A 13,562-nucleotide genomic window follows, 5' to 3' on the forward strand; every position below is an offset into this window, starting at 1 on the left:
CCTGTGAAACACGAATTTATTATTTAACCCTCCCGTAAATACGCCACTGCTATGTATGACACTGAGAATGTGGAGACGTTAAGCAAGATTCAAAATGAGAAAACAGGATGCGAGTAACATATTAAGATGCAAAAAAAGAAAATATTTACAAAACATACTTGAGGTGGCAGAACAAGATTTTGCTAGTCATAATACAAGAGATCTATATAAAATGGTTAACTTCTTAAGTAAGAAATATAAACACCCGTAGAAAGTTCTCAAAAATGATGATGGAACGCTAATCACATGTAAAGAAGAGATAGAAAATAAATGGGCAAATGATTTCATACAGCTTCTGAACTGTGATACACCAGTTAGTTTATTCCACTTTGAGAATATAGAAACTAATAATAAAATCTGCCTAGCACCGAGTAAGGAGGGAATTCATGAACAAATAAGAAACTCTAAGAACCATAAGGCACCCGGAGAAGATGGTATCCCTGGAGAATTAGTTAAAAGTATGGGAAACGGCTTGCTTAAATATGTGTCCGGGCTAATAAAAGAAGTTTGGGAAAAAGAAGGAATTCCGGAGGAATGGCAAACATCACTGATATATCCTTTACAAAAATAGGGTGATAAGCAGGTGTGTGATAATTATAGAGGTATCGATCTACTAAATGTTACTTATAAAGTTCTATCCAAATGTATATTAAACAGAGTTAAGACGTGGGCAGAAGATATTTTAGGGGGTTATCAAGCAGGTTTTAGACAAAATAGATCTACCACAAACCAGATATTTATTTTGAAACAAATTTCCAAAAAATGTGGGAATTTAACAGAGAAGTAAATGTATTATTTATTGACTTCAAGATTTCAAGACCATTTATTGGTTTAATTTTTTTAATTATTGAGCCAAATAAAATTCTTGCTTGGGCTCTCAGGTACCCAGGCCGACCCTGTATATTACGAATCGTACTTAGTATAAAATATTATATGAGCTACTGTCGCAGTAGCCCGTTATAAATTATAATATTTATTCTACATTGAGTATATTATTAAAAATACAGTCCATTTAAAATTATTTTCCTTGCCGGAACACTTTATGTTTAATAAAATTGACTATCGATATCTAAGAGATTATGGTAGGGTATTCTAAATATGTAATGCACACAATCAACAAATCTAATGACTTATACAAATTTACTTTGCAGACTTCACTATCGAGAATCCAGTAACTACATACTGTAGATCAGTTATTCCAGGAGATACAAACACTTATTTCACGACACTTTTTACAAAATGAATCAGAGTAACATATCAATATTTTTTTAAATTACTTTTGTGAAATATATAAATTTAATTGTCTAATACAATATATTAACTTGATTCTTATTTCATATATTGTATAAGGTTTTTGTTAACTCCCAACATGGATCTATTGGCACATTTTAGTTCACAAAAATTCATTATTTTATAGGCCCAATAATATTTTTAAGTTTGATGACTTTTTGTACACAATGAAAAAAAATATATTATGGGGAGTACAAAAAATGTATTTTCCCACTTTTTTAACTTATTATTTAAAAAATGTTTACTACAAAATGGAATAAACTATGTATTTCAATTAAAAATGATGATTTTAGTGAATCTGACCTTGAAAAATGCATCTTTTCGTTTACTCGTAGAATTCACGGATAATCCCAAGTCTGTTGAAATGAGAGGATTGATAAAATACCGCTCAAACGCATCACATGATATTAAAAAAAGCGTAAAAGCATTATGCCAAATTGCCCAAATACATTGAAATTTTTACAAACTCACCCAAATACAAATCTAAGGAGCGAATACTATATTCAAACCAAAAAAAAAAACAATGCATTGGGTAAGATAGCCATATAGTTTTTCCAGCTCAAGTAAATGGCGAAATAAGACCTGATTATCCCTGGGCAAATACCTACCTATATTGTGTTGGGCAACTATACTTTTTATGTATTTTTAGTTTTATTTTTAAATACTTTTTGATAATTTTTTTCAGATCTGATGATGAGTAAACGTAATATTTTTAATTTTTTTTTTTTGGTTTATGAAAATAGAAAATTTCAATACCTATTCTCATTATAAAAATAATTAAAACCGCATTGTGTTGAATAAAATAAATGCCAAATGGTTTGTAATAAAATTTGCTCTTCACGTATTTATACAATCGAGATCTACGATGCTTGGTAGAGCAATCTAATGCTGCACACAATCAACAAATCTAATACCAATTTACTTTGCAGGTACACTTTTCAACACCCCCGGAACTTCTTACTGCAATAAGAATACCTATTCCAGGACAGAAAGACGATATTTTTAATAACCTTATAATATTATATATTTCTATTTTGTCTAATTATTTTATGTAAAATTAAATTGTCTAATACAATAATAATATATGAACTTGATTCGTATTATATTGTTAGGTTTTTGTTAACTCCCAAAATATATGGATTATATCATTATTATTTCTATTATTATTACCTACTATTAAATTCTGAGTGATAATTCTGAGTGATAATTAATATATTGATTTTAAAATTATGTGTTTTTATTTTTTGACTGTCTTTACCTTTTGGGGTAGTAAAAACGCTTTGATTTTCTATTTCAGTATTTTTTCTGGTAGGAAAGTGAATCTAGTTTTTAATTTGGGGGAGGGGTATTATTTTTGAATAAAATATACCTGTCAATAATAGTTTTTTGTGAGTTCGAAATGATTTAAAATTGCTAGCAAGTTACCTCATAAGTTGTAATAGCAGCTGAAAAGTTGAAAAATATTAAAGATCCATAATTATGATTTTGTTTTATTAACTACCTATTTTAAGTACAAATTATCATCAAAATCTAAATAATTTGCAAATTATTTTGTAGGTAGTTAAACATTTTTAAAATTTCCAACATTTATAGGTAATATTTGAAAATTTAAATCAAGGACTGAAATTTAGGATTCTAATAACTAGTTCATACTGTAACCAAAAAATCTAAAAAAATATTAGTATGCTAATACTTACGCAACCTATGTATTTATTTTAGGCCATTTTCGTTAAAGAAAATTAAGTTGTTATATAATATTAGTAAAAAAAACAAAAAATGGTAGTTTTAGTGCTAAACATAAATGGAAGAAGCAGTCAAATAAGTGATAAATGAAAAGTACCTAATCAATAAGAAATGCTGCTAAATTATAAAATCTTAAATATCAAACTGTTCACAGGTTATTGATTTTGTTATAAATAATACTCATTTATTTATTTATTCGAATACTCGGACATAAGTTATATTACAATTTTAAGCATGTGCACAGCAAATATTAACAAATTAGAAAGTCAAAAGTACAATATGTAACAAAAATTATAACATAAATCTAATAATATTTAAAAGAATACAATCACAGGACCGTGATGTGAGGTAGAACTCAGGTGTTTTAATAAAATGTAGACTCGTTTGAAATGTTAAAGTTGGTACATCATAAATATTCTTCATAATTATTATAATATAGTCTCTCGCGAATGCGGTCGCGTGTACGATGGTCAATCGCATCTGCCCGATTCGGCTATGGTTTAATAAGGCTTCCTATTCTCCCTCTGTCTACCGGTTATCCGTGTACCACACTGACGTGCGTCGATTCATTATCTGTAATCTTTTTAGTTATCCCACGCCTATAGTTGGGTCGAAAACCACATTCTAACATTCTAGTATCATACGTTTTAATATAGACGATACGTGCTATAATATACTATATATGTTATTAATTATTATATATTATATACTATGAGTCATATATATATATATTACATTGGTTATACAGTACTCGTATATCATATCATCAAATATTAAATCGTATATTATAATATACGATTATATATATATATTATATATGATGTGGTTTTTTTTTTGTAAAATGTAAAATATAATATGAAAATGTATAATGCGCTTTAAATGAAATATGAGCGTTCGGCTATCTGCTATAGTCAATCGCCACCCCTTTCTTAGATGTAAAACCTGTTCAGGTGAGATTGTACGTCTTATTAATATTTATATATTATTTTTATATAATATATATTATATCATGACGAAACGGATTATGGTCCGTTACATAGTATAGCCTATAGGAATTGGCAAACTATGGTATAAATTCATATAGGTATCTACGGTAATTTGTTTTAGAGTTATACCAAAAACCAAATAGAATTTGTCAAAAACCTATTTTGCGTAAAAATTCCCGGTTGTCCTGAATTTTTTTTAAATTTTTTTCCAGTGCTTTTGAAAACTACTGAGCATTTACTTACTTTTGACCTCCCCAATGCAACAACTAGATTCACTTTCCTATCAGAAAAGATACCGTTGAAGAAAATCTAAGCAATGCCACACAGGAGCGTATAAAAGGTGCGGGGGGGATGTGGGGGTCAGATCCCCCCCATAGGCCTTTTTTTAAATTTTATAAAATAGTGTTCTTAATGACTTAATGTAAGGAAATTACAAGGAAAAAAATGGCAAGGATTTTTTGTAAATTTTTATTTTAACACATTCAACAATTAATTAAAAATAATTTACTTAATATTAATCAGTAATCATATATTTATTTCATATTCATATAATCGTATTATGTGATATTTGATAATATGTATATTATATATACAAGTATAATAAATTATTATAAGATAATAATAATATGTGGCAGACCAGCCACGGACCGTCGCCAGTCGCCACCGTCACCGATATCAACGCGGCGGAGACGACGCCCGCATGTCCGTGCGTATAATAATACATTTTCCTATACATTAGAAAAAGAAATATTATTGCACGATGGTTTTTACGCATTTATACCAAAACATTATCAATTTTGTATATTATCAACTAACATGGATATACCTACAACGTACTATATAGCTAATAGCTATCAGTAATTTGTTCATTGAAAGCTAAAAATAGCTTAAATAATAAATATTATTATCTAAAAACAAAAATCAACAACAAATATTATGTCAGTTGTACGAACAAGTCATAACAGATGTAATGGTACCAATGCCAATTATAGGAGCGATTAAATGGCCTCACTTTAATGGCAGTTCATAAGAACATTCCAATCAGTGCTGAAGAAGTAATTGATGAATTGACTAAAAAAAAAAGAAAATTAAATTTTGTTCTATAACTACTTGTAGAATTTAAAATAAAATGTATTGAATATATATATGTTTTATCATTTATTAGGTATTTAAATGTGCACATACCTAGGTTTAGGTATTTTTGTTCCATAATAATTTGTTTGCAACTGATCCCCCCCCATACAAAAGTTATGTATACGCCACTGATGCCACAGACCTAAAAGATGATGATGGACACAAAAAAAAAAATCGATGTTTATTATAATCTATTATCGCAATAACTCGCGTCCTTCATGATGGTATTTTTAATTTAATCGGCTACTTTTGCAAACACATTAATGAGGCAAAAAAAATTTTGGTTCAAATAATTTAGGGTGATGGGGGTTAGGGGAGCCTCCAATTACTGTAATACAGTCATACACATTTTATTTATATAAATTATACATTAAATAATAAAAATTTTTATAATTTCAAAATATAAATTGAATATAAAAAAACGAAATACGAAAAAAAAAATTGGTAATTTATATTTTAAGTTAAGGGGCACCACAATTCCTAAGTCAAGTTCTGCTAATAACTAATAATTAAAAAATATTCATTATAATTAATAAGCAATTATTGCATATTTATAATATTTATAAATATATACTCGTATTTACCAGTAGGTAAATAGTAAATATATTTAGATTTTTATAATCCACCTCTCCCATTAATGTAGGCTGGATCACTTATAACAATTATTATTACAAAAAGGATTCTTAGGTTTTAACAAATTACTATTATTACTTAAATAAATATTTACATTAACGAAAAAATAATTGAGAACTTAAGAATGGAGTAATTGAAAATTAGTAAATTCAATTAAGAATTTGTTAAATGTTACTTTAATAGCGTGGCATAGAGTGCAGTCGGAGGTAGATAAGCGAGAGTATGAAGCGAAGTATGAACAGCATATTGTTGATTGGCAGACGAAGGAAGGTGGGTTTCCTTCAGTATTGAAATACTCCGAGGGATGAGGTTGTTACACGCACCCGAGGGAGTTGAGGTTATTAATTTTTTGAAGTATAAGACGAAAGCGAGGTTGAGACTATAGATGAATGTCCATTGTCGTATCTGATGGTAATATTAGCTTCGCCGTTTTTTTTACGGCTATCCAATTTCGCGTAAATACGTCGTAAATCTTCCCGTTCCTGTTTGGGGTGGTCACGAGTGACTGAAGTTGAGTTAGTAACATTATTAGGAGATTGCGATCGTTTAAAAGAATTTAGGTCAGAAATTATCTTGAGAGCAGTGTCTTGTCTATTGATGAGAGAAATACCTTAAGTGGACGGGGGTCACGGTTGGTTGGTTTACCAAGTCTAATGGACTTAAGATTAGTATGTAGAGGCGTCGTGAATGGATGGAAAGTTTCAGACAAGAGTTTGACATCATCCGATAGTCTATTTTCTAGGGGCAAAGATGATTCAGGTATGCCATGGACAATAACATTGCGTGACAAATTTTCACGGTCAGATAATTCCTAAAGTAAATTTGGCAGACGATCCGTATATGCGTCTTTTCAGGCGGTGGACTCAAAGTCCTTAACACGTTTGGAAAGATCGATTAAATCAGAGAGGAGTGAAGCGTTTTCTTCTTTTAGTCCATTGATTTGGGAGGTAAGAGATAGCATGCTCTCTTTGATTTCGGCAAATTTAGAGTCCAGGGAGAGATGTAAGGCCTTAATTTCAGTCGAAGTTGATTGTTGAAAAGTGTGGAAATCAGACATGGATTTATTAAAAACTTCTAAAGAAAGAGGTTCAATTTTGGAAGAAGAATTTTAAGATGAGCAAGTTATCTCTTTAGACGTAAGATTAGTATCCTTAGTCATTGTTTAGTTCCTTATGAACTTTAAGATATCTTTAGAAATGAGTAAATGCAATCACAGCTACACAGATATAGAACGTATGAAATCTGCGTGCAACTTTAAGATACTCCTTAAAGTTTAGTAAAAGCAACCAAAACTACAAAGGCGTAAAATGAAAGTGGATCATAATAATATGTAATAATATGACTGATATAATATGGCTACTGGTTGGTGGTTGATCTCTAAATTGTATTCAAACTCTATTATTAGTTCGATCCAACTTTATATAACAATTTTTAGGATAATTTTCAATGAAACTTGTTGAAAGTGAAGCTTGACGAACTAATGACTTTAGTATTAATATAATAAGTAATAACACGACAATATGATTATGTATAGTACCTACATAGGTACCTCAGTTCACAGATAAATTTGGATAGCTTTGTGAACTAAGTCGACAAAGGTGAGCAATTTATTTGTGGTAGATTGGGTATAGCACTTGGTATAAATCGAACGTGGTTCAAACCACTCTTTAAGCATTCCTGATATCCCCAAAAAACAACTCGAAATTTTCACAAAATCAGTCAAGTAGTTTTTGAGAACCTTATATGAGAGCTACAACTATACATTCAACTCTCATATTTGTTCTAAGATATAATTTCTTAATTCAAAACCATAAGCGTGCGACGAATTGAAGGATGCTTTTACCCCATCTGCCAAATTAAATAATGGCAAACTTTTAAAATACTAATTTTTACTAATTATTTCAAGCCTGGGCATAAACGAGTTAAAGTTAAAGTTAATCAATCAATATTTTTTTAATAATAACATAGATTTAGATTTAAAACAATTGCGTGAGAGAAAAAATATATCTAAATGTATACACATTTTATTAGCTAAAATTAAAGCTCAAGGGAAAAAATAATTGGTACCACTATTCGTTTTATAATGAGGAACTAAAAATAAATCTGAATTACGTGTAATTACTATTACGATATGGAATTCGAAAGCTGATTTCAGACAACAATTCGGGACACACAATATTGTAATTAATAAGATCATAGACAAACATAATATCAGTTAATTTCCGTCTAAGTAAAAGAGAAACAAGGCCAATATAAACTTGAGTAAGATGGAGAGAGTCCCTAGATAATGGAATATTTGACAAGTATGAAATCCTTTTTAAAAATTTATATTGTACATTGTCTAAATCATTTATATATGTCAAGTATTTGCATGATCAGATTACGGAGCCGAAATCAAGATTGAATCTAACTAAAGATGTTTATATCTATGTTATATTTATACCTAAATTTTTTTTATTTATATGATATTTTTTTTTTTTACAATATGTACATAATATAGCAGTCTGTAGGTCATTATAAATTTAATTTTTGATTGATTAATAAGAATGGTTAAAATAACTTATTATTTTTTTTTTGACTTGACCCCCCCGAAATAAAATCCTGGCTACGTCCCTGGCACACACCGCAGTGTATGTCAACGCGTAGCGACCCGTATACGCATTCTAACTTCTAAGAACCAGCGTTCTCGCACTCGCAGGCACATGTCAATATATTAAATTGGAAAAAACTATATGGTTAATTTTCGAGTAAAACATACCTCGGCTCTGACAAAATTGTGAGACTTAGGTTGGCCCGATTTCGATTCTGTAACAATCCTAACAACTATTAACACGTCTAAAGAACGGTCGAAGAATTTTTTAGAAATGTTGATTTCTTCAATACATATGGTTGAACAAAAATGTTGTAAAAACTGAAATTTGTATAGTATTATAATATTGTCAAAAGTTCAAAAAAAGCTCCGACCGTTCTCTAGAGATGTTAAGAAATGTTATTATTTTTACAGCATTAAAATCGGACCATCTAAAATTTCACAATCTTGTCAGAGCAGAGGGTCTAAAAACGGTTATTTTTGACCGACTGGAATCACCTTAAATATTAATGCACTGCAGTTATTACCACGGACTTTGGTCGCAAAAAACGAAATGTCGTTTCATTCCAGTCATGGTTAAATGTTGGGGCCTGTTCCCAATCGTTTTTTTTTTATCAATTACGAGGTACATTCGAAGCACCGCATGATATATAGCCATACAGGATCAAGGGATTTCCCCGTTTTTTAAAAAAAAAATCGTATTTTTATGATTTGTTTAGGTGAAATACTTATTGCACGGCGTGACGTATAGGCAAAATAGGTACGTTACTGCGTCGAATTCTTCATCAAGCGGAGTGGTACACGGTCATCCCGCAAAATGTTGGTCCAATCGCTCATCAATAATACTTACTTTATATACTTATATTTTATAACTCATAAATTACTTCTCTTAAATTCGATTTTTATGTATCGAAATACTTAGAAAATTATTCTGCTTTGGAATATGAAATTAAAAGTGTGTATTGTCATTCAAAAAAGTGAAAAACTTTGGGGATAAAAATGATATACATATATATTTAAAAATGTTGTTTTCTATCTATTAGAAATTTTTTTTTCAAAAAAATGTATACTTTTTTAAATAATGAGAGGTTCATGATAAAATAATCATCTAGTATAACGACCTACAAGGGTTTAAAAACGAATACTACAAACCTTAATATAACTTTTATTTAAAACGGTCCAGTAGTTTTTGAGTCTATACAGGACAAACAAACATACAATATTTATATATTAGATTTTAGATTTACTACATCTAAATCATTTGCAAATTAGGCATAGGCATATTACGATAGTATTGTTAATGCTTTGTACTGCATAAGGGTGCATAAGGTGGAGGTTTTTACTATTTTCCGGAATTCTAAGAAAAATTGAAAAATTATATTTTATATTTTAGTTACTACCTTAGTTATAATACTTTTCCGCTAATCTACTGCTCGATACTTATTTAGGTGGGGGGGGGGGAGGATACAGGGAATTATATCATCGAAAACGACTTCATAGGAAACTCTCACGCCTTACTGATAAGTCGAATTTTGATCATTTTTTTCCGGTCAGATCAAAGCCTAAATTTAATTTAATTTTAAATAGTGCTAGAAAATACATTTGCACTATAGCATTAGACAATTCTGCATCATTGGTAAGAAAATAATAATAAGTGAATATTTTATCTATTATCTTATTATTTTTTATCTAATATTTAAATGAACAGGCCAAAGTTAGCTACATAGCTCAACAACAATAATAATAAAAATTAATAGTTAAACAATACATTTAATTCACAATCACTTTAATGAATATATAATATCATCTTATTAAATATTGAATCGGTATAAACCAATACAGTTTTCTATACTTAACACAATATACCATTTAATTAACATGAATTACACATTGAAATATTTTGAATAGATCCATGATAGGGTATTTTTGAAATAATGACATTGATATAAATATGATCAAAATAAAAAAATAAAAAACATAAAAAGAATAATAAATTTTTTTAACTTTTTACAGCAGTTAATTTCTTACATCTAATGCTTAAAAAATATTATTGTTGAAATGATATAATTATATTGGTTTAATTATAATATTTAAGGAGTGATTATGAAAATGTGAATATAATTTGAAAAGGGCCGACAACAATTTATAATTTTAGAGCAATTTAATAATGCATGTATTTAATGATTAACAATATAATTGAAAGATAATATTTAAAATTGTAGTATAACCAATTTTAATGGGAGAAAAAAATTAGTTGGTATTTGAAAATACTTATCAAGATATGGAAAGATAAATAAAAATATATAGAATACATATAATATGTTATTACTTATTAATATTGATTTAAATATATTGTTAATTAAAAAATAATTAAATGATTATAATCTAAGAAAAATCTAATTTCTAGTGTTAATGAAAACAAATATGTAAGTTTTATTTGTCAGTTTGTAGAGACAACAAATAAAAAAGCTAATTATACTCAATAAAGAAACGTAAAATTGTGAAAATAATAATCGTTAATCACACACAAAAACACTAACAATTATTATGTTATTTTACTTCTGAGAACAATGTAAGAAAATTGTTGATGATAATAAGTTACTTTGGCAGCAGATTAATGTATGTGAAACTGCATAATATCTGCCTATTTATAGCATCATAAATTAAAACAAAACACTTTTAATGTTTTAATGTTAATTTTTCTTTGTATAAGTCACATATTATAATGGGTTAAAGTGGTAATTGTATATTATAATTGTCCAGGATGAGATACATCTCCATAAAGATATTTATGTATTAAAATATAATATATATTATATTATATAATTTTACATAAATTAATTATTATTATATTTGGCGGCCCTTATTTTTATAATTGCCAGATATTAAATATGCATAAACATGCTTGTAAATGCAATTAAAAATCATATAAGTATATTACGAAATTATAAAAGTATCTGGGATAACAAATTACAAAAATATGATTAAAAACAATCACCGCGACAATAATACTTTTGGACAGCAGTCAAAGGATAACGATTCATATTATTTATTTCATTTGGTTTAAAAATATAATAACGTTAATATATAATTATTATCACCATGGCTGCACAAACAATTACCAGACAATGATATGTTTGTTGCAACACTTTAAATATCAGTCTTTCGATGTTCACAAATCGGATAACGTAATATAATCCGTGGGCGCCTTCAGATAACAAAATGTTTCGCAAATAATTTACAAAAATAAAGAATAAAAACTACATAAAAACAATACGTAAAAATTAATAATAATGACTAACATTTAGCGCCGTTCTTCACGTTTTTCAACATATTTCTTATTTGCCTATATTTACAAAGTAAAAAAAAACTTGAGTTGATACTTCTTACAAGTTATTTGTTTATACTTATAAGGCGTCGGCGTATTTTAAAAATATCTAAATATAATATATTCATAATCATTAGAGTGTTATACCATATAGACTTTTTATTTTTTAACATAATTGAATTACTTACGCTTTATTAAATTAGTTTTCAGCCTCCAATTTGGACGGCTTTTGAATGATTTTTGATGAAGTATCTCCAGTTTGAGAATTTAACACACCATTTTCTAAAAACAAATACATACTATATAATTATACGATTACTTAGGATAAAACACAATATTTCTTCAGCATAAAAAATTTGTTTTTTCTAAATTTTGCAAAATAAAAGTAAATAGTTCTAAACTTTTAGCAGTTATATTCATAAATTATCTCAACATTATGTTATATAATTTAATATAAGATAACAAACATAAATTGTCACACTTTGTCTACTGTAGTGTTTTTCATCTTAAAGGGTGCTAATTAATTATTTAGTCAACAACATATGATTTGAATAAATACAAAAAATTAGGAATCTCAATAATAAATAAATACATCACGGAAATCCTATATTAAATTTCAGAACTATTAAAATTATTTTAACAGATTCTATTAAGCCAAGAATAGACAAAATCATTTTAATTAACAACAACAAAGTTATTAAGAATCTTAATTTAAAAATGATTATTAATATTTGAAGATTTGATATACATAATGTTATATTTATAGTAAAACAAATAAGAGTTTTAACAGTAAAAATACTCCAATATTTGCTTTAAGCTTCATAAGGATCGTAATACTAGTATTTATTAGATTCTGAGTGGAACGATGAATGTATTGATTTTACAATGATGTGTGTTTTTTTTTTTATTTTTTTTTATTTTTTTTTGTGTCTGTCATCACCTTTTAGGACAATAAAACTGCTTCGATTTTCAGTAACTTTTATGATTGGAAAGTGAATCTAGTTGGTACTTTGGGGGGTCAAAAGTAAAAATTTCCCAGTAGTTTTCAAAAGCGACGTGAAAAACAAAAGAAAAATTAAGGAAAAACGGGAATTTTTACGCAAAATCGATTTTGGTTTTTGGTGTAACTCTAAAACAAATGACCGTTGATATATGAAATTTTCACAGGTTGTTTATATTTGCATTTTCTATACACGGTAAAATTTTGAAAATATTTTGATTTATTTTGAGCTCTTTACGGACATTTTCATTTTCCATTTTTTTTTAGTTTTTTTTCTAAAAATATCAATAAAATTTTATTTGTTGGATAAAAAAGCTTGAAAATTTAATAGAAGGCTCCTAGTATATTGTTTCAAAGGCAGATGAAAAATATTAAAAATCGTTAGTCACAGTTTTTTTTTATAAGCATTTAAAGTTCAAAAAATGACAAAATATGGAAAAATCACGAAAATTTGCAAATTATTTCGAGTTAGAAATTCATAAAAATTTTTCTTTTTAAATCTAAGATATGAAAATGTAATACAAGATTCCTTATAAGATTATCTACCTTTATCAAACAAAAAATATCTATAAGAAAGTCAATTTAAATTTTTATGATCGTTTGAAATTCAAATTTTTACAACATTGGATATTCACTCGATTTCTCATGTAGCGATTTCCTTATTTTGTTCTAATTCAAAAACGAATAACTGCAGATACATGAAATTTTTATTGAATGTTTATATAAGCATTTCCTATACACCATACAATTTTGAAAATATTTTGACTCTTTTTGAGCTGTTTACGGACATTTTCAGTTTTAATTTTTTAGTTTTTTTTC

At 27.9% G+C, this 13,562-nt stretch overlaps 1 protein-coding gene and 1 long non-coding RNA gene across 2 annotated transcripts in view; one reads left to right on the forward strand and one right to left on the reverse strand.

Annotated features, from left to right (window-relative positions):
- LOC103308673 overlaps window positions 1-2,480 on the forward strand; it is a 17,514-nt gene extending 15,034 nt beyond the window's left edge. Inside the window, exons 2-4 of the long non-coding RNA XR_003839757.1 lie at window positions 1,191-1,288; window positions 2,015-2,032; window positions 2,259-2,480. This is a non-coding gene — a long non-coding RNA (uncharacterized LOC103308673). The remainder of the gene's footprint in view (window positions 1-1,190; window positions 1,289-2,014; window positions 2,033-2,258) is intronic.
- An 8,852-nt stretch (window positions 2,481-11,332) lies between these two features.
- Window positions 11,333-13,562, reverse strand: part of LOC100167228 (constitutive coactivator of PPAR-gamma-like protein 1 homolog) — a 14,530-nt gene continuing 12,300 nt past the window's right edge. Inside the window, exons 16-17 of the mRNA XM_001946367.5 lie at window positions 11,932-12,025; window positions 11,333-11,852 (exon numbers count right to left, since the gene is read on the reverse strand). Of these exons, the coding sequence (XP_001946402.2) occupies window positions 11,943-12,025 (83 nt within the window). The 3' untranslated portion in view covers window positions 11,333-11,852; window positions 11,932-11,942. The remainder of the gene's footprint in view (window positions 11,853-11,931; window positions 12,026-13,562) is intronic.

The sequence above is a fragment of the Acyrthosiphon pisum genome, chromosome A3 (genome assembly GCF_005508785.2).
Source record: "Acyrthosiphon pisum isolate AL4f chromosome A3, pea_aphid_22Mar2018_4r6ur, whole genome shotgun sequence".
In the NCBI taxonomy this organism is placed as follows: Eukaryota; Metazoa; Arthropoda; class Insecta; order Hemiptera; family Aphididae; genus Acyrthosiphon; species Acyrthosiphon pisum.